The sequence below is a fragment of the Plecotus auritus genome, assembly GCF_963455305.1.
Source record: "Plecotus auritus genome assembly, chromosome: 5".
NCBI classification, from domain to species: Eukaryota; Metazoa; Chordata; class Mammalia; order Chiroptera; family Vespertilionidae; genus Plecotus; species Plecotus auritus.
In genome coordinates, this window is record NC_137776.1 from 40,414,883 (window position 1) to 40,433,881 (window position 18,999).

The 18,999-nt window shown below is 36.6% G+C and overlaps 2 protein-coding genes across 2 annotated transcripts in view; one reads left to right on the top strand and one right to left on the bottom strand.

Annotated features, from left to right (window-relative positions):
• Window positions 1–6,820, top strand: part of CERKL (CERK like autophagy regulator) — a gene marked incomplete at its 5' end in the record, with an annotated part of 107,988 nt that extends 101,168 nt beyond the window's left edge. Inside the window, 2 exons of the mRNA XM_080670800.1 lie at window positions 3,012–3,190; window positions 3,892–6,820. Of these exons, the coding sequence (XP_080526926.1) occupies window positions 3,012–3,190; window positions 3,892–3,973 (261 nt within the window). The 3' untranslated portion in view covers window positions 3,974–6,820. The remainder of the gene's footprint in view (window positions 1–3,011; window positions 3,191–3,891) is intronic.
• Window positions 2,437–18,999, bottom strand: part of ITGA4 (integrin subunit alpha 4) — a 90,438-nt gene continuing 73,875 nt past the window's right edge. Inside the window, exons 18-29 of the mRNA XM_080670799.1 lie at window positions 17,256–17,406; window positions 15,915–16,010; window positions 15,213–15,292; window positions 14,758–14,847; window positions 12,672–12,762; window positions 10,343–10,450; window positions 9,408–9,533; window positions 8,679–8,798; window positions 7,450–7,548; window positions 6,952–7,071; window positions 6,317–6,452; window positions 2,437–3,139 (exon numbers count right to left, since the gene is read on the bottom strand). Coding sequence (XP_080526925.1) covers window positions 6,351–6,452; window positions 6,952–7,071; window positions 7,450–7,548; window positions 8,679–8,798; window positions 9,408–9,533; window positions 10,343–10,450; window positions 12,672–12,762; window positions 14,758–14,847; window positions 15,213–15,292; window positions 15,915–16,010; window positions 17,256–17,406 — 1,183 coding nt within the window. The 3' untranslated portion in view covers window positions 2,437–3,139; window positions 6,317–6,350. The remainder of the gene's footprint in view (window positions 3,140–6,316; window positions 6,453–6,951; window positions 7,072–7,449; window positions 7,549–8,678; window positions 8,799–9,407; window positions 9,534–10,342; window positions 10,451–12,671; window positions 12,763–14,757; window positions 14,848–15,212; window positions 15,293–15,914; window positions 16,011–17,255; window positions 17,407–18,999) is intronic.

Here is an 18,999-nt window from a genome sequence, read left to right on the forward strand (position 1 = left end):
ATTGTCTTTTCCCCTAAAGGCGCCCCTTCCATGGTTCCCAACACAGGTCAGTGGCATCTCTCCACCCGTCCTAGAGTTACTCTGACTCCTCTGTCTTCCTCATTCCTCACAACCCACCCCCCACGCAGGTCTGTTTGTTCCCCTCTTAATGTTTCTGAAATTGCTCCTTCTCTTTACTTCAACTCATTCCTTCTTGCTTCTAATAGCCTTCTTTCTGGTCTTCCTTTTCCCTGGTCTTATCTTCCAAACTTCCTTCTAAGGGGCTTTCCCTAAAACAGACATCTGATTTCTCTTCTGCTTAATTCTACAATGCCTTTCTCATCGTCATCAGCCTAACATCTAATGTCCACAGCATGTGCATGGCCCTCTGTATTCTGTTCCTTGCCCGCTGAGGCCTCACCTCTTTACCATCCTCTACCAGAATTCCTGTTTTTGTCCTTGTATCAGTTTGCTAGAGCTGCCACACAAATATTACAGACTGGGAGGCTTAAACGCAGAAACTCATTTCTTTACAGTTCTGAATGGGAGAAGCCCCAAAAGGTGGGGTTTCTCCTGAGGCCCCTCTTGGCTTGCAGAGGGCTGCCTTCTGGCTGCGTCCACAATGGTCTTTCCTCTGTTTGTGCACATCCCTGGTATCTCTCTGCGTCCCAGTTTTCTCTTCTTACAAGGACACCAGTCCTATTGGATTAGTGCCCACCCCAATGACCTCATCTTAACTAATTACATCTGCAGAGACCCCATTTCCAAAGAAGATGACATTCAGAGATAGTAGGAGTTAGGACTTCTAGATACCTTTATGAGGGACACAGTTTAGCCTATAATAGCCAGTTAGTAATGACTCATTTCAAGCTCATTTTTACAGTGAATGACTATGTAGACAATGAATGATTAAGGAGAAATTTTTACTAGTGCACAGTATGAAGGATGTCTGCAAGGCACCCTGAGATGGGAAATCTGATGCAGAGACTTAAGCATTTTTAGAGAACTGCTTGGGGCCCTCTAATCAGAACAGCCGATGCCACCATGTAACCCCAGCGTAATCCACTGAAACCCAGTGTATGATACAGTATAAACTGGGAAATCTACTGGACTGTGTTTTCTACTATGTAAAATAAGGATGTTTGGAAAAATTCCAGTTTTCTGTCAACTTCTGAATTTCTGTGCTTTATTGAGGTTTATATGTGGAAGGAGGAAGATAGAACATGTAGATAATATGAAGAATAAACCTCATGTCATTTATCTGAAAACTAAGAGTAGTTACTCTGCATTTCTGTTAGAGTAAGTAGGTTATTTTTTCACTAGTTTCCATAAACAATAAAAATTGAAATTTGAAGTTTTACACTATTCTAAACACAAGTATCTTGCAACCTTTAAAGTGGGGATGAAGCAGGCAAACACCTATGAAACATTCAATTGAATTTTTTTTGCCTTCATAAGTTTAAGCCTAGGTTCTTCTTAAATTCCAAGTGTAAAACTTACACTAGACTTTGCTTTATATCAGCTAAACTAGTTGACAAGTTACTAATCAAGTCGGTGGATTATATAAATCTTCTGTATCAACAGACCAGTATTAAAGATTGTCTTTAATTGGAAATTCTACAATATCATTACTGTGTACAATTTCATAGAGATTTACTGTTTTGTCATAAAACAAGTTTGGCCAGCTGCTAGATCTAAATGAGGTAGGAAAGTCTCAGAAGGGTTCCTTCTTCCAGAGAAACTGGGGAACCCTGGTTATAATTAGTTTCAAAGCATGCATGTTGATATTTACTTGCAAGAGAGAGCACAGTGAACTTTCTTAATGTGCACTAGCATTTACGGATAAAGGAAGCACCCTGATTATTTGCATTTTTAAAATAGTTGACAGTATTACAGATGTCTCCCATTTTCTCCTTTTTGCACCATCTCAGACCTTCACCATGCTATTGTCTGTGTCCATTGGTATGCATATATGTTCTTTGGTTAATTTCTTCCTGTCCCCTCCCACCATCTCCCCTGCCGAGATCTGTTATTCTATTCCATGCATCCATACTTCTGGACCTATTTTGTTCGTCAGTTTATTTTGTTCATTAGATTCCATATATGAGTGAGATCATGTGATATTTGTCTTTCTCTAACTGGCTTAGTTTGCTTAGCATACTACTCTCCAGGTCCATCCATGCTGTTGCAAAGGGTAAGAGCTTCTTTTTTTACAGCCACACAGTATTCCATTGTGTAAATGTACCACAGCTTAAAAAAAAAACTTTATTGTTGAGAGTAGTACATTTATATATGTCCCCTTTCTCCCCATTGACCCTTTCCCTCTCACCCCCCACCTTCACCACCCTATTGTCCGTGTCCATGGGTTATGCATATGTGCATACAAGTTCGTTGGTTGATCTCATCCCACCCACTCACCCCTCCCTTCCCTCTGAGATTCCGCAGTCTGTTCCATGCTTCTATGTCTCTGGATCTATTTTGTTTGTTTATGTTGCTCATTAGATTCCACATATGAGTGAGATCATGTGATACTTTATCTTTCTCTGACTGGCTTATTTCGCTTAGCATAATACTCTCAAGGTCCCTCCATGCTATCCCAAAGGAAAAGTGATTCTTCTTTTTTACTGCAGCAGAGTATTCCATGGTGTAAATGTACCACAGCTTTTTTTATCTATTCATCTACTGATGGGCGTTTCAGGATTCTTAGAAGATATTCCCAGAAGTGGGATTGCTGGATCAAATGGCAGATCCATTTTCAATTTTTTGAGGAACCTCCATACTGTTTTCCATAATGGCTATACCAGTCTGCATTCCCACCAGCAGTGTACTAAGGTTCCCTTTTCACCATATCTTTGCCAGTGCTTGACGTTTGTTGATAGCCACTCTGGCAGGTGTGAGGTGATACCTCATTGTCATTTTAATTTGCATCTTTCTGATGATTAGTGATGTTGAACATTTTTTCATATGTCTTTTGGCCATCTGTATGTCCTCTTTGGGAGAAGTGTCTATTGAGGTCCATTTGTTTTATTTAGTTCAATTTTCCATTCGTTGAGACTTACACTGTTGAAGAAGTAAAAGTTTATCCAAGGAATAAAACCAGTGCACACAGTCTAGAGGAGGAGGATCAACCACATGAAACTGCTTCAGAAAACAGTTTCCCCTGGAATGTAGATGGTGATTTAATGGAAGTTACATCAGAGGTCCACGTTAAGTAAGTCTAATTATTTCACTGCCTTCTATGTCCACCAGTAGACACAAAACTACTAGTATAACGGAAGCTTTCTTCCTGTAACTATCAAAGTAAGCAATTGGCTAGATTTTTTTTTAAATTAGCAAATCAGGGAAGGATAAACAGATAAATGTATAATTTTAATAAAGTATGACTTTACATTTATTCATCAATTGTTTTTGGAGAGTTAACACATTTTCTTTGGTTATAAGTCGACACTATACAGATAATGCATGTCTACAATTTGCATTTTGAATTTGAAAAAAAATGAGTCAAAAGTTTAAACTTTGTGACACTGAGTAGCAGATTATTATAATTTAATCCATTAGTCTTATACTATAAAACTTTGTATTCAGCAGTTCCATGTAATTTACATATCATTTAATTAAGTAACAAGAGCAATTAATGGTGAGCTCTCTATATGTACAATTGCCTGCATTTTACAAAAACAATGGAGAATATTAGTCAGTGAAGGCTTTATACTAATTCAGTGCTGATTTATTACACATCCTGCCCCAGTTTCTCTAGATTTCATCTCTGCCATGAATGTGTATGTTTTTGTTGGCTATCATTAGACTTGCACTTGGTATTAAGCACTGTACTCAATTGGTATATGTGTGAAAAAGAACAGAATGATAGGTTGATAAAATAATCAATTACACATATTATTTTATTCTTTGCAGATTACACCCAAGACTTATCAATCTTTATGGTGAAAGCATGGAAGAAATGAATGATTCCAAAGTAACATGTAATTGTTTATAACAGAAACATATGAACTAAAATTTCAATATGAATGGACATATTTTAAACAGATATGCTAACAGGTTTTTTAAAGAAATTAAAATTGCTTGCTACTTTTGACATTGTTAAAAATTAGCATTGAGGGTTTGAATATACCAAAAATTATTTAAATTCTGTTTTTTTTAATGTCTTTATATCTACTTTTTAACCTAGATAATTCCAAAGTGAAATAATTTACATTCTTTCATTTTTCAGGATTTGAGTCCATCAATTCTGATGTTAAATATCCTGTAGTCTGGTACGAATAGACCACAGAGTTCATGTAAGAATGCCCTGATTTTCCTAATGAGGTACCTGTCCAGTGAGGTTAAATTTCAAAATTATACAAGTCAATCTAACCAGAAATAGAACTACTAGTATGACTTTTCAAAATTTCTCTAATAACTAAACTTCCCCCCCGAAAGACTCCCTCCTATTTTTAAGTTGTTATGGTACCAATTTTGTGAATATTCTCTGAAAGTTGAAAACTCAAGTTGATTTTCTTACTTCAAAGTGGTAGGGTTTTAAAATTCATAGTTTATTAAATTTTATTTTAAACTATGCAAAATATCTAACTGGGAAGAATCTGGCCCATTAGGGTGCTGTGCTCCCCTCTTGTTCCTGATAGTCATGTGTTCTGGCCATTATAACATTGTTTTCAATAGCACCTGAAATGCTGTCATTTCTGAATAGGAAAGAACCAAATTTAAATTTCCTCAGGGATCATCCTTGGGAAAGAAATTCTAAATTTGGGCTTCATTTTCCGCCAGTGATTCTAGACATTCTCCTGAATAGCTTCTATTAAAAAAAGTATAATTTAAATATTATAAATGTAATTAGATTGTATTGGCACACAGAATTCACAGGAGGTTTCATGTTCATGCATCTCTGTGCATTCCACACTTTCCACCCATCACAGACTTTAGGCTTGTGATGGATAACTTACACAGCAATTAGGTAGTCTGAGGAAGATGGCTTTTGGCAGGGACTTCCTATAAATATTTCCTATGGAATATTTTCCATAATAGTAAAGACTGACCTCTAATTTATCTATTTGATCACATCTTGTAACGGATTTTCAAAATTTGGCCATAGTCTTCTTTTATATATAAAGACAGATTTAGCCCAGTTCAGATGAAATTATATTCTAAGATCAGCATCTAGTTCATATGTATGAATAAATAATATTATCTTTAAATGTCTTAAAATTTGAAAATATAAATTATATAATTATAAAAAGGAATCTAAGATAACCAATAAAAATTTAAAATGTTTCACTGATCACTAAAACATATACCATGGAAATTTTGATGTTATATTCACTGGATATAAGCTAAATCTATTTTAAAATTATAAATTATGTTTCCCCAATTCCATGCAGAAGAGACTGATCTTATAAGCATTTAACACTTTAGAGTAATATCCAGTTACTATTTACAGAGTATCAGTATATTTCTCCTTAATCACTGTTTTTACAGAGCTTTGATTTTAAAAAATTATTTGTGAGGTACAGTTCTCATATTTTACATATACCAGTTAAAGTGCAACATTCACAATCTGTTTCAGAATATAAATTAGAATTTTAAGTACTGTTGTTTTGTAAATAAGAAAATTGACTAATGATAGATTTTTAAAATTTACTCTGGGGTACTCTTGAAGAAATTGTTACAGGAGAGACTTATGGATTTATACCTATGTGAACATAGATGTATATTTCAAAGTTATGTATATACAGAAAAAGAAATCCATAGTTGTACAACAACAATTGCCCAGAAGTCATCCCATTAAGCTCAAACCAGTGTATAAAAGTTCAGTCTGAAGTTTGCCCTTCAGGCCCATTAATCATAGACTGCTGAATGGTTGTTGATCAAAGCCCATAGGAAATGCATTACAAGTAAAGGGCTTAAAGGTAAAATGCTTTCTTTAAAAATATTCAGCGGAATTTTTTCAAAGAGCTGTTTCATTCATTAGGAAACAGCTCTTTGAAAAATTCTGAATATTTTTAAAGAACATAATTCAAGTCTCAAAGATTAGGAATTTATTTTGCTGAAGCAAGCACATATGTTGAAGTCCAAGACTTCTTCAATCAAGTTTATGATTTAATTCAGATGCACTTTTATTTCTGAATATCTTCAAGGGATTATCTTAAATGTAATGTTTTAGTGTTTTCTATCCATTTAATAACTGAAACAAGACCTTTTTCATTGCCTTAAGACATAGTATGTCACAAGGTTATGAGTAAAAAGTACATAAAAGAACTCTGGGCAAAGCAAAGTTCATGGTTTCTTGTATTGTAAACAATGTCTTAAATTCTTTATTATATACCTGAGTCTTGGTTTTCTCAATTTAAAAGAAGTCTTTAATCAGCATCATCATTGCTTTTACTGTTAATGTAATTCCAACTGTCTCTTCTGTTTTCTTCTTGTAGGATGGATTTGTACTGTCTTTTAAAGAAGCCAGCCTGAAAAAAAATCATTGTATAATCACTAGTGATTACACTCAAATAAAATATCTAGACAATCAATGGCAACTTAACATCGGTGATACTTTCTATGACTTTAAGTAAAACAATGTATAACAAAACCAAATTTTTCATAGGCTAATTGATAATTGACACTATTTGAGGACCTGCTATAGTTCTTAATCTGTGTCTGATGTAGTCAGTAAAAATTAGTTTGGAAAATATGGGATTAAAGAGCAATTACTGCAGGACTTACTAATGCATGTGTAAAATCTCTAAAGTTGACATTCAACATAATGTGTGGTGTTTCTCAAAATTTTTTTGAAGATGAGTTATCTTTAAAGAAGGCATATTTTTCTAGAACTTTGATATGGAAGTTAGGAGAAATATGGTGAAATCAGTACTGTATATTCACTTGGGAGGCACAAATTGGCTTTAAGAAAGTCAAGGGTGGTGTTTTGAGTGGGTTAACATTGGTAATTATTAAAGAAAGGCTTACCTTCCACATAACATATGAAATCAACAAAAGTAAAATAAGTCCAAGTATCAAGCTACTTGAAATAATTGCTAAGGTCAAATGACGTGAGGGTCTTTGATGATGTAGTCCTTCGAGCCAAACCTACATATTAAGCAAAATAAAGAACCACCAGTTTAAAAGTTTGCTACTATGTCCTTTGCAGCCCCTCCTCGATCCCCATAGTATTTAGAACAACCCATCCCATTCTCTTGCTGGTTCGAATATAACCATAGGAAATGCTGGTAACTGATCAGCAGAAACAGTAAACAGTAAGTACAATGGATTTTTTTCTGTAGTTCTTCCTCCAATATATCCTAAACTCCTTAAGAAGCTGTCATTCCCTCTTTCCAGGTGTGGAAAATACCAACTCTCAGGAAAGCATTTCAAGCCCTCCATGATCTAGTAAAAAATCTATTTTCCTGACTAAACACCCTAGCAATACTATTTTTCCTACAGTCTTAATGTTTCAGTTTAGCTTACATGTGCAACATTGGCATCCTTGTTTAGTTCAATAATTTTTGGATGTGGCTCTGGAAAAGCTGTCGCTCTTATTTCAAACTTGAGTGCTGAAGTCTCATCCTGTTTAATAAACGAAAGATATCTATTGATTCATAGTTTTATTTCATGAAGACATATTAACAGAATTTCTTATGATCCTTACCTACTATCTAGAAGTTTTCATAATTAATCTTCCCCAATTTACTTCACCATTTGTAATTAATTGCAATGCTTCCTTTGATTCTAAAGGCATGGTCTTGGTATTAATTTATATGGCACCATTTTGTTGAAATTCTTTTATTAAACATAGCCACTTTGCAGATAACTTGATTTAAATATTATGTATTAATTTGGAGTGTATTTTCCCCTGGATATTGAATTTTTAACCCCAGAATAAGACTTTCTTCACTTGATAAACTTTTCCTAAAATTCATTTTATTTGGGTTTCATTTTATTTCTAAGTTGTGTTGTCATCTTGCTGCTCTGATCAAATACACACAGTCTACCTAATACTGTAATGTAAAAATCTGGTACAAATAAGTTATAGCATTCAGATATCAAATCAGCAGGTTGATGAACTCAGAGCTTTACTATTTCATGCAGAGACTTGTAAGTGAGAATCCCCAGACGCTAAGGACTTTTGAAATTGTATGCAAAATTGAGGTGTTTTAAGTATGTGCATTCATTGGGGAAGATGAGAATATATTCTTGAAGGTCTTAAAAGCTTTTTTGTTATTGTGTTTTAAAGACAATTTTACTTCTTAGCTTTATTAAATATTAGATTTTAAGCATAATTTAAAATAGTTTGGAAAGAACTTTAAGGTTATACAAAATGTTAAGGTAGTCAATTTCTTTGATTTAATCAAGGTCTATAAATAGTTGAACATACTTCCTAAAATAAACATCTTAATTATCTATTTAATTACTAAAAACCATGTCATTTAAACAATGTATTCAGCTAAAGTAAAAGGGGAGAGATCAACCAAAGGACTTGTATGCATGTATATAAGCATAACCAATGGACACAGACACCAGGGGGACAATGAGGGGGGAAGGACACATATGTAATACCTTAATCAATAAAGAAAAATAATTGAAACAGTTAAGTTTCACTTTAAATTTTATTTGTATTAATCCCTTCTTAATTTGTTGAATGCTTCCCTATATACCATCCCACTTAGGTATAGTTTGCAGATTCTGTATGGACTTACCATTTCTAAGATGGATGGCCGGCCTTCTAGCTGAATGTGAACACTGGCTTCTTTCCCACTTTCCATTTTCCCAAAATTGCATAAGAAATTCAAACAATGTGGATCAGCTTTTATGCAGTACTTGAAAGAATACCAAAAAAGCTACATTAAAATTTCAACTTTTTTTTAGAAGATGGCTAAAATAATTTACATGGAATTAAAGATCTGTTTTTGTTAGTGGCATTTTACAATCTTACTTTAAACAATTTAAACAAATGTTTGTTTTATAAAATAAAGTATTTGAACTGCAGCATGTGTTCTTATGAACCTAACCGTCTGGGATAGATGTTAAAAAGAAAGACTCCTAATCAGAATTTTGCCAAGTTGGATGTTGTCTGTTTATTGTAAAAATTGAATAATTTGCTAAGATTGCTTCTTGTTTTTTTGGTTTTTTTTCCATAAATTCACTAAACTGAAAAGAGTCCAAGTTCTTCTGAGTAGCCATTGTGAAATGAGATTAAGAGGGTATGGAGAAATGCCTGGCTGGCACAGAATGGGCGTTTGTCAGACAAATAATTAAAATGTATATAGTTAACCCTGGTCTATCTCAAATGTCCAATCATGTCTGTTCCTCACATGCAAGAATATTACTTGTTTCTCTCCTAATCCAACTGAAGCTCAAACACATTGATTTTAAGCGTTTCAGTTCTGTATGTGGGAAAACAAAAACAATGAAAAACTGAAACTTACCAATAGCCTCTTATCAGTCCTCGAAAAGAATTTATATATGTCTCTTAGGGCCGCCATTGCATCTTTTTTCTTTTCTGATGTGCACATTCTTTGATAATTTTTAAAATGGCATTCTCCTGAACTAGTCTATAAAGATAGGAAGCAAGAAAAGTGTTATAATTCAATATTGGAAAGAACAACAAAAGCTACATGGTTTTAAAAGTTCCAATAAAAAGTTCCAATTGCTTGATTACCTTTTCTAAAAATATCAAGTACTTCTGAAAGTGTGAAAATATTTTTGACAGATTTACTTGGGAGAGATTAAATCTCTGCAGCAAAAACACAAACTCAGAAAAATTTTAGAGGGTTGGATATAGGTCCTAAACTAATCAAATGGCCTTAACCTTACAGAAATTAGGGCAATGTGAAAAATGGGCATTTGAGCATTAGCATGAAATTCAATATTTCTCGGGCTTTAGACACCATGTCCTACCATCTAAATTTGGAATTCAAGCAAGATTTTAAAAAAATTAGATCTCAGACCCAGTTGGTAGGCTTACTGATTGCTTGTCTTGAAACTGGGAGAGTAAAAGCAATTCTGATGGAATCAACAATATAAGAATACTTATTCTTAAGTAGTGATTTGAACATTCTTTCTTTAAAAAAGGCTGAAATACTAATTTTGTTCCCCAACAGTTGTCTCAAGTTTTATGGCAAATTCTATCAATCAAATTACTTCCACAGGTCCATATCACAAAGAAAATGTACTGAAATAGTAGAGCATAATTCTGTTATTGTATATGTCAAATGCAGAGGTTCTAATGCAATGTATAATATTCAAGGTGTACTCAATGAGTGCAGGGTGAATTTACAGCTGAGTGTAGGTGTGATTGAAGTTAACAGACATTTCAATTTCAGCAGTATTACTTACAATAAAGGAAGGAACAGATTTTTACCTGGACATCCAAAATGTTGAACAACTTATCAGTTTGGGGGATAAAAGAATTTGGGACCATTATTTCCACACTAACATTTGGAGCCATGCTAGGGCCAGTGTTGATAACCTGATAAGAAGAAAAAAAATTAACCTTTTAAATGTTTTCATAAATGTTAAGTACAGATATAAATGAGCTCTTAGGTGAGCCCATCTGTATCATGGAACACTTCTAGTGGTGGAGATTTGTAGTTGGCAGCTACACTGCAAAGGGAGACAGAATGTTGACAGTGAGAACTGAAAAAAATTTGCTAAGAATTACAACCTTTAGTCTTTACTCCCAGCTCTGTCCTTTTGCTATTAATTAGGCCAGAATGTCCAGGCAGATGTTCTATTTAGTCTAAAGAAAGAGACATCAACAATGTACATGTGTATGGCACATTCTGTATCTAAAATGCCATGACCAATTGGTCCTCATCATTATCCCATCAGGTGGAGCAACATTTAATTATTTGCCAGCTCAAAAAAAAAATGCTAAGAGGTGTTAGTCAACGATGTGCCCAATATAAAAATGACAAGAATTGGGACAAAACCCAGGTATTCTAATTTAAATCCTATGATGTTTTCACAAAACCACTCTGTGCAGAGGGGATGTCAGCAGTAAGTGAATAAAATGTATTTTAATTCAGGGTTATTATAGTGCTGATACACTCAGAAAATCACAAAGGGGTAGGTTATTTGGTTTTAGAAAAAATTCAATAGGTTTTTAAAGAATAATGCATAAGGGAGTGATATTTCATTATTGCTGATAAATTTGGGGATTAAAGATCCCTGTAAAAAGAAATTGGGCCAAAATATTACCTCCTGAGAGCTTCACTATAAAACCAATACAAAGTCATAAATGAGATGTACCACAATACCTTAATGAAATAGCATGACTCACAGATTTGCAATACTTTTTTGAATGCATATGATATAAATGAAGAAAGTGTCCCTGGTTTTGGGACATATGGTAATTGCTCAGCCACGCAAGCACGGGGCAGTTTCAAAGGCAGTGCCCAGACCTTTAGACAAGTCTTCCTGATGCCTGCAAATAATCATTCTAACCTACAATACCTTCCATCCTTGTTTGCCGCATAACATTGGGACCTCCAAGAATGTATTCATATTTACTCAGACTCACCAAACCTACAGGACTTCAAAATAGAGGGCTACATTTTTTCAATACTGCTGTATACTAGCATAACAAAAACTTGACTGTACGTACACTCAACAGGACTTCAAGGTCATTTTTCTTCCACAGATCTGGGGCAGGGCCCAGGAGTCTGCATTTTGGACAAGCATTCCAAGTGATTCTGATATACATTTTGAAGAGCATTGCCTTACAAACCATCAAAATGTACTGAAATCCAGACTCACACCCCATAGATTGTTACATAGCTTTAAGGATATTTGGGCGGTACTTTTGGTTCAAAAAATATTTTTGTGGACATTATCTCAAATTATTTACTAATCATCAACATCCATGATGCACCAGAAATATCAGTTGATAGTAAATAAACATTTTAAAGTTGTCTTTATATTAGTATACTAATATTTCTGGATAATGACACTATTCTTTACTTTTTAAAAAGATTATTGAGTAAATGATGCATCGCTTGCTACAGGTAACCTGCCTATGGCCTGAAAGGCTGACCAAGCAGACCTTAAACCAGGGGTGGGCAAACTTTTTGACTCGAGGGCCACAATGGGTTCTTAAACTGGACCGGAGGGCCGGAACAAAAGCATGGATGGAGTGTTTGTGTGAACTAATATAAATTCAAAGTAAAGGAGCGGAGGGGAGAGCAAGAGAACCCTCCGCTCTTTCGGCTCCGCGGGCCCGATAGAATAGCCGAACGGGCTGCATCCGGCCCGCGGGCCGTAGTTTGCCCATGGCTGCCTTAAACGGAGCTGACTTTACTTGGTCCTTTTAGGGCTTTTAAATGCTTCAACTAAGATGAGAGTTCACCGATTTGCACCTAAACATGCTTTCCCTTGGCCTATCCTGTTTTTTCCTAGGCACCTCTAGCAGATTCTCTTCCTCCCAAAACTTTGCCAGTTTCAAGTGTTACCTCTGTTCCTGCTAGCTCATTCCCACCTGCATCATAAGGAGATGTGGGCTTGAGTAAGAGGGACAAGAACGGTGGGAGGAAAGGGCCTGGGTACCCGTGTGGCAGCTCCTCCCTTATCCTAACCAAACTGTGCCGGCCCAAGGCTGAGGGACGTCACAGGGAAACGAGGTCCTCTCGAGCAATGCACCAGTCACATCCTTTCAGTTCATTACAAATATCAACACAACCAACTTTTCTTACATGGAAAGTGAAGTTCATTTTCTCTGTCATGCACGTTTCGGGCTCATGGTCCTCCTTTGATCCATACACAAGTGAAGTTGGATTTATAAACCTGATAGAAAGAAATTCACATTTAGTGTGTTCTTCGGTGTTACAGTCTCATTCACTTACTTATGAAGTTGAAGTATATATGGGCTGTGTACCAGGTGCCAGGCTGTGCTAGGCGCAAGGAAGCCAATATTCATAAGACACATGGCCCCACTCGAGATTTGTACAATTCACTTGAACTTGGTTAATGGTCTTTCTTTTGATGAGGTGTTATAAGCAGTCTTTCTCTACAGTTTGGATTATAGCTGGTCTCTTAAATATGCTATAATTTAGACAATTGGCACTTTCTTAAACACAATCAAATACTTTCAGTTTCTTGGTAAGATAGTAATTTTAGTAAAGATGTAATGAAATTAGAAAGCCATGTGCTCTGACGTGGGTGACAGTATCTCTTCCTAACACTGTATGGCTCATTCTACTGATTTATGTAAATCTGGCAAATAGGATACAAGTTCTTAGCTTTTCCCTATGATTTCAGTATGTTCCTATAACTTCAATCTACCTTACCTATTTTTGAGTTATTTCTTCCCATCTCTTAATTCCTGCTGGCTATTTGTAATGAACCCAGATCTGGGAAACAATTCAAGCACCAATAAGTGATTATACATATGTATGGTCAGTAGTGAACTCTAAGAAATACTTTCCTAGGGAAATCCTGACTCCACTAGTTGCTTATATTTGGCAGCTGATATGAGGCAATGCAAATTAGGGACCCATTACCAGGAAAGAAATTAGAAATATTCAAATGTCGAGTAGGCAGCATAATAGTTGCAGAACAGTCCTTGCTCAAAATATAAGATGTGGATAATGAAAAGGGAGGACGCTCATTATAGGAAAATGAAGGAGGGCAGGCAAGACAACATTCAAAACGAGTAAACGTGCAACTGCTTTTCTTTGCTTCCCACTGATTTTCTAGGTCCTCATCTCCCTTGAACTGCTGCCTGTATCTCATGCTTTTGATATCTCACAAACCTGTTACCCTATTTCATCAGTTTCAGACACTGATGTGTTTATTTTTATATAATTCTAAGCCATCCTATGTGTGGCTAAAAGTTATTGGGGATGGTTTAATATTTAGAGCAACAAGAAAAACTCACTTGTCCATTTTGTATTTATCTTCAATTGCTTTAAAATGTATTTTTAAACAAAGATTAATAGCTTAAATAATTTCCGATAAAATTATTAAAGGTTTTCTTAATACTCCTTTCATGAAGAATACTCAATTCTTCATACATGTCTTCCTTGCATCAGAGTCAGAACCACATAAACAATTACTAAAATTAGGAGGAATCAGTGACTACTGGCTCTGGGGCTGTGGGTGAGGAACTCTGATTCGTAGTTATAAAGAGCAGAAAAGAGCTGCAGACAGCTCTCTCCTATGCAGGTCCCAGAGAGTGGTCATTTGGTCAAGCTTGCGATTCTTGAAACATCGCACTTGCCACAGCCACTGAGTATGATCAAGTGAACTGTGCACTGCTCCACTCCTGGGGCCGGGCCTGGCCTGTGCTGGGCACCTCCAGACGTGGCCTGAGCAGGCTTTTCCAGGAAGAAATCCCCTCCAGATGGGGCACTAGTGTGATGTGGTCTCAGTGACACTTATACGATGGCAGTGGTCGGCAAACTCATTAGTCAACAGAGCCAAATATCAACAGTACAACGATTGAAATTTCTTTTGAGAGCCAAATTTTTTAAACTTAAACTTCTTCTAACGCCACTTCTTCAAATTAGACTCGCCCAGGCCGTGGTATTTTGTGGAAAAGCCACACCCAAGGGGCCAAAGAGCCGCATGTGGCTCGCGAGCCGCAGTTTGCCGACCACTGTGATGGGGTAAAATAACTAACAGCTGGGCAAGGGACTGCAATGCTGCAGTAATTGTTAAGAGAGAAACAGCATCGGATCTTAAAGAAATCTTTTAAATATGGTTTAGACTAATAATGGACGCAGCAACGAGATTTAAAATGAGCCCTCCTCTCGAGAGGAGGCCTCAGTGTCTACTTACCCGTGCACAGTGAGCATGACTTCATACCTCAGAGGTACTGCTAACGTCACTTCGTTATGCTTCAGACGGTCCATCTCCCCTTCGTTTTTGCTACGGAAACAAACAGAAAACGCCCTGTTAGAATGCATCCGGCACAAAAACCATCTTCAGCGAGAACTAGTTACATACCACGTATACCTTATAAACTTGGAGGTGGGTTTAAATAGCGCTTTTTGGGGAGCGGGGATAAAAGTGGATGTGACAGACATTTTTATGAAGGGTTGGCAGAAATTTGCTTTCTTTATTCACACTGTTATTTCCTCCTATGCTGGTTAAAGGTTTGTGTCTTAGATCCCGTCAGAGGAATTTTCTCCTGCAGGCAATGGGGCACAACGCCATGGTTTCCCTAAGGTCCCCTCCCAAAAGTGTTAGGGGTCTATTTCTTTCCGCACCATTATTTCTCACAGTGAACCTACCAGGAGGCAAGCACTGTGATGCTGAGGTCCTCTTCTGCTCTGCCCAGGGAGCTCGCATCCAGCAGAAAGCTCACATCTACCTGCACACAGAGAAGGGAAGCTCATTTAAAAAGCAATCTAATACATGTTTACCATCTGAACTTTAATGTTTCTTAATAGTTTGCACCCTGAGGAATGCCCAGCTGTATAAACTATGTTCTAGAAACACAGGCTACCCCTCATTCGGACAGCGAGCTACAGGGAAGCTGTTGGGTTTGTGGAGACTTGAAAGCACCAGCATTTCCACAAGTGACATCCAGAGACAAAGCCTCCTCCGAATGTAAAGATGGGCAGGTCCAGACGGGCAGAATCAGAGATGCTTTAACAACTTGAGGGGGGACTCTTGCCAGAAACACCTTTCTGTATAGCAGAGGTAACATACCTGGCAGGTAGGACCACCTGGGGTGGGGTGGGGGAAGGGGTGACACAGGGGAGAATTCTGATCGACACATTCACGTGCCCTCCCCACCCCCCGCCCTTTTACAGTGAACATTGCCAAGAATATAAACACAATCTCAAAGGTCTCAAGTTCAGTTGGTTTTGGTTTTATCACTTAGCTATTTTCCCTAAGCAAATAATAATAAATTATATATTTGTATGCAACATAAACATAGAAAAAATAGAAATATTTTGTATTAAAAATTATAAATGCTAAATGCTTACCCTTGAGAGATGATCTACAAATATATAACCAACATTACAGTCAATTTTTACTATGCCAGAGCTGTCTGTTACGTCACAGTTTATTTGCTTCTCTTCCTAAATAAACAAACAAAATCAGTTGGTTTAGGTAGAAAAGGGAACAAGAAGTTTGTAACCCATGTTTTAAGGATGGCTTTTGAAAAAACATCCCCAAAGAATTTAGTTTTCTAGACAACTATTTTTGGAATAAACAGAAATGTAATCAAATTATATAATATATACATGTGTGTCTAGGTTTATTCTAACATTCATGTAAATTCTCCACAGAATAATTCCTGGACTTGCGGCTTTCATCCAGGTTTGTGTATCCCTATTTAATTCAAGGCCCAGTTCGTTGTAAAATCATGAAGCAAGGAACTCATAAGGTCTGTGTTTCACATCCCTCTTCTGTGGGGATGTGAGAATGTGTTTAAGGTATATAACTGCAATAACTGGAATCATAATAGTATAAATACACACATATACCTATCCCAACATTTCAGGGAGATATACATCTCTGTATGTATTTGTACAGATATGTATTTCCCTCAGTATTTGAGTTTTCCCTCTTACTAGTGCAAACAGGCTCTTAACGCTGTAGAGAAAGGGGGAATAGGTATTTGTGAGAGGTCAAAGGCCTCTCAAAATGCCCTTCATGTGAGGAAATGGCCTCTGGATAAGATCTGAGTAAGATTGCTAAGGAATAGAGAAGCATCAAAGGAGGATGAAGTTGAGGCTTTCATCTTTGAAATTCAACCTTATAATACCTCACTGGTGGATTTCAGTGCTCACGACTGAGGCACGGAGGTAAGAAAAGATATCCAGGGGCTTTGAACCCTTCCAGGGAAGGAAAAACTTGTCTAAAACCTGGTCAACAGCAGAATTTTGGATTTGTGGCATGTTTAAAGGTCCTTTGGGAACCAGACTGGGTGTATGAGCTTCAAATGCAGAGGGGTAACTCTGGGAGTCCAGCAGGGAGGACCAATATTGCTTGTGCAGGAATCCAACCAAGAGCAGCAGCATCAAGCACCAGGAAGATGTACTAGTGAGAAAAGCAATGGCACCCAAGCAGCTTGCTTGGATAACTAGGCAGTTGTTTCTTGGAAGTAGGAGGCTGACTTTTTTGATCTCAGATTCTAAGGAATTTGTCATTTTGATCAGGGGCATGAGAAAGTCTTAAAATTACTGGAAGCCACAGGGATGTCTAAAGAAATGCCAGATATTTAGATCTCAAATTGACGAAGTGGATGATGCCATTTACATCTTTAAAAACCTAAGCGAAATATCATTTAGTATCATGCTATTGTGGTTTTCAATACTTACCAGATCCAAAATCTTAATGAGGTAAAGACCAGTGGGTAGTTTGATATGCAGAGTTGTTTCATATGCATCATCTCCAGCATTAAACAAGGACACATTCAACATTAATGTCTTCATACTTCCAACAGCAAGATAGGTTTTATTTTCGTGCGGCCTAAAAATTAAGTACAATTATTTAGTTCTAATTTGGAAATAAAAATCCCATCTCTTCATTTATTTATCCCAAACATAAAATATTAATTTGAGAAAACAATCAGAGGGAAATGACCACATGCAAGTAGATGCAAATCTATTTTTAAAAGAACTGTTTCCCTTAGTTCAAATAAAGTTGGTCAGGTATTACTGGAGAAAAGTTTTTAACTTAATTATAATTAAACTAGTCTGCTTTCTGTTATACTTTTTTTTTTTTTTTTTTTTTTTTTTGCATTCATTGGTTGGTTCTTTTTTAAATAAATTTTTATTGTTGAAAGTATTACATATGTCTCCCTTCCACCTCCCCCCACCCCTCATTGACCTCCTCCAGCCTGCCCTGCCCCAGGCCTTCACGATCCTATTGTCTGTGTCCATGGGTTTGGCATATATGCATACAAAGTATTTGGTTGATAACCTCCCACCCACCCACCCTCCCCTGTCTTCCCTCTGAAATTCCTCACTCTGTAATACTTTTTTTTTCTGCTTAACTTCTTGGTTCTATAATTTTAACATATTTTCCTCATTATTTTGCAACATATTTCTAAAAGCAAAATATATTTTTCCTATCTTTTTTTATTCTTGAATAGACATTGAATTAGCTGCTTCCCAAACCAAAGGTCACGGCGGGGGGGTGGGGGGGGCGGGCAGGCGGGTGGTGGTTGAGAGGGGTAGCTGGAAGAAAAGGAGAACAGAGAGTATTTTCACCAAAATACAACATGTTTTGGTGGAAGTGAGCACGGCTTAAGAAAGGACTGCTATTCCCAGCAAGTGAATCCAACTAAGATCTGTAGAGTAGAATCCATTTCATAAGACAGGCTGGTCACCTCTATGGATAATGAGACCAAATTAACAGACTTGCAGAAGTGCTTCAACTGTGCTGTGAACTGGAAAGCGAAGATCGCCCCAAATCTAGACACGTGAGTGAGATCAATTTCTGGCTCTGGCCCCCATTCTTCTGGAGGGGGGTGGTGTAATTAACATTTTTAAGCCTCAATCACTTCACCTGTAATAACTACTATTCATTGAATTTTGGGTCATGGAATCCTCAGAGCAACACATTTATATATGAGGAACTGGAGGCTTAAGGAACTTATTCAAGGTCTCTCACAGCTAAAAAGTTTTAAAATTTCAAAGCAAATGCAAATCTCTTTGCCTACACAGCCCATTCTCTTTACCAATGAAAGACTGAGAAGAGCTTAATGCTAAAGAAAACTTTTGCTACACTAAGATTCTATAATCTTCCCTTAAAGACAGATGTTCCTACATATCCAAGAATTTAGAAATAGTTCAGCCAAAGAAGGGTGTGACCCAAAGCAAAAGACCAGATGAGAATAATCATAACTACACAAAAGGTAAAACATTCACTTAGCACTTTAAAGTTTAGAAAGTTTCCTTAAGAAAGTAAGCATCTTCTATACTACATTCATGTGATCTGTACCCCACATGCACAACTACTCAATTGACCAAGAAATTAATGGCAGCATCAGTACTAACGTGTATAGTTTTGAGGAGTGAATTATTAATTTCCATGAACTTCAGAATGAAAACAAAATTA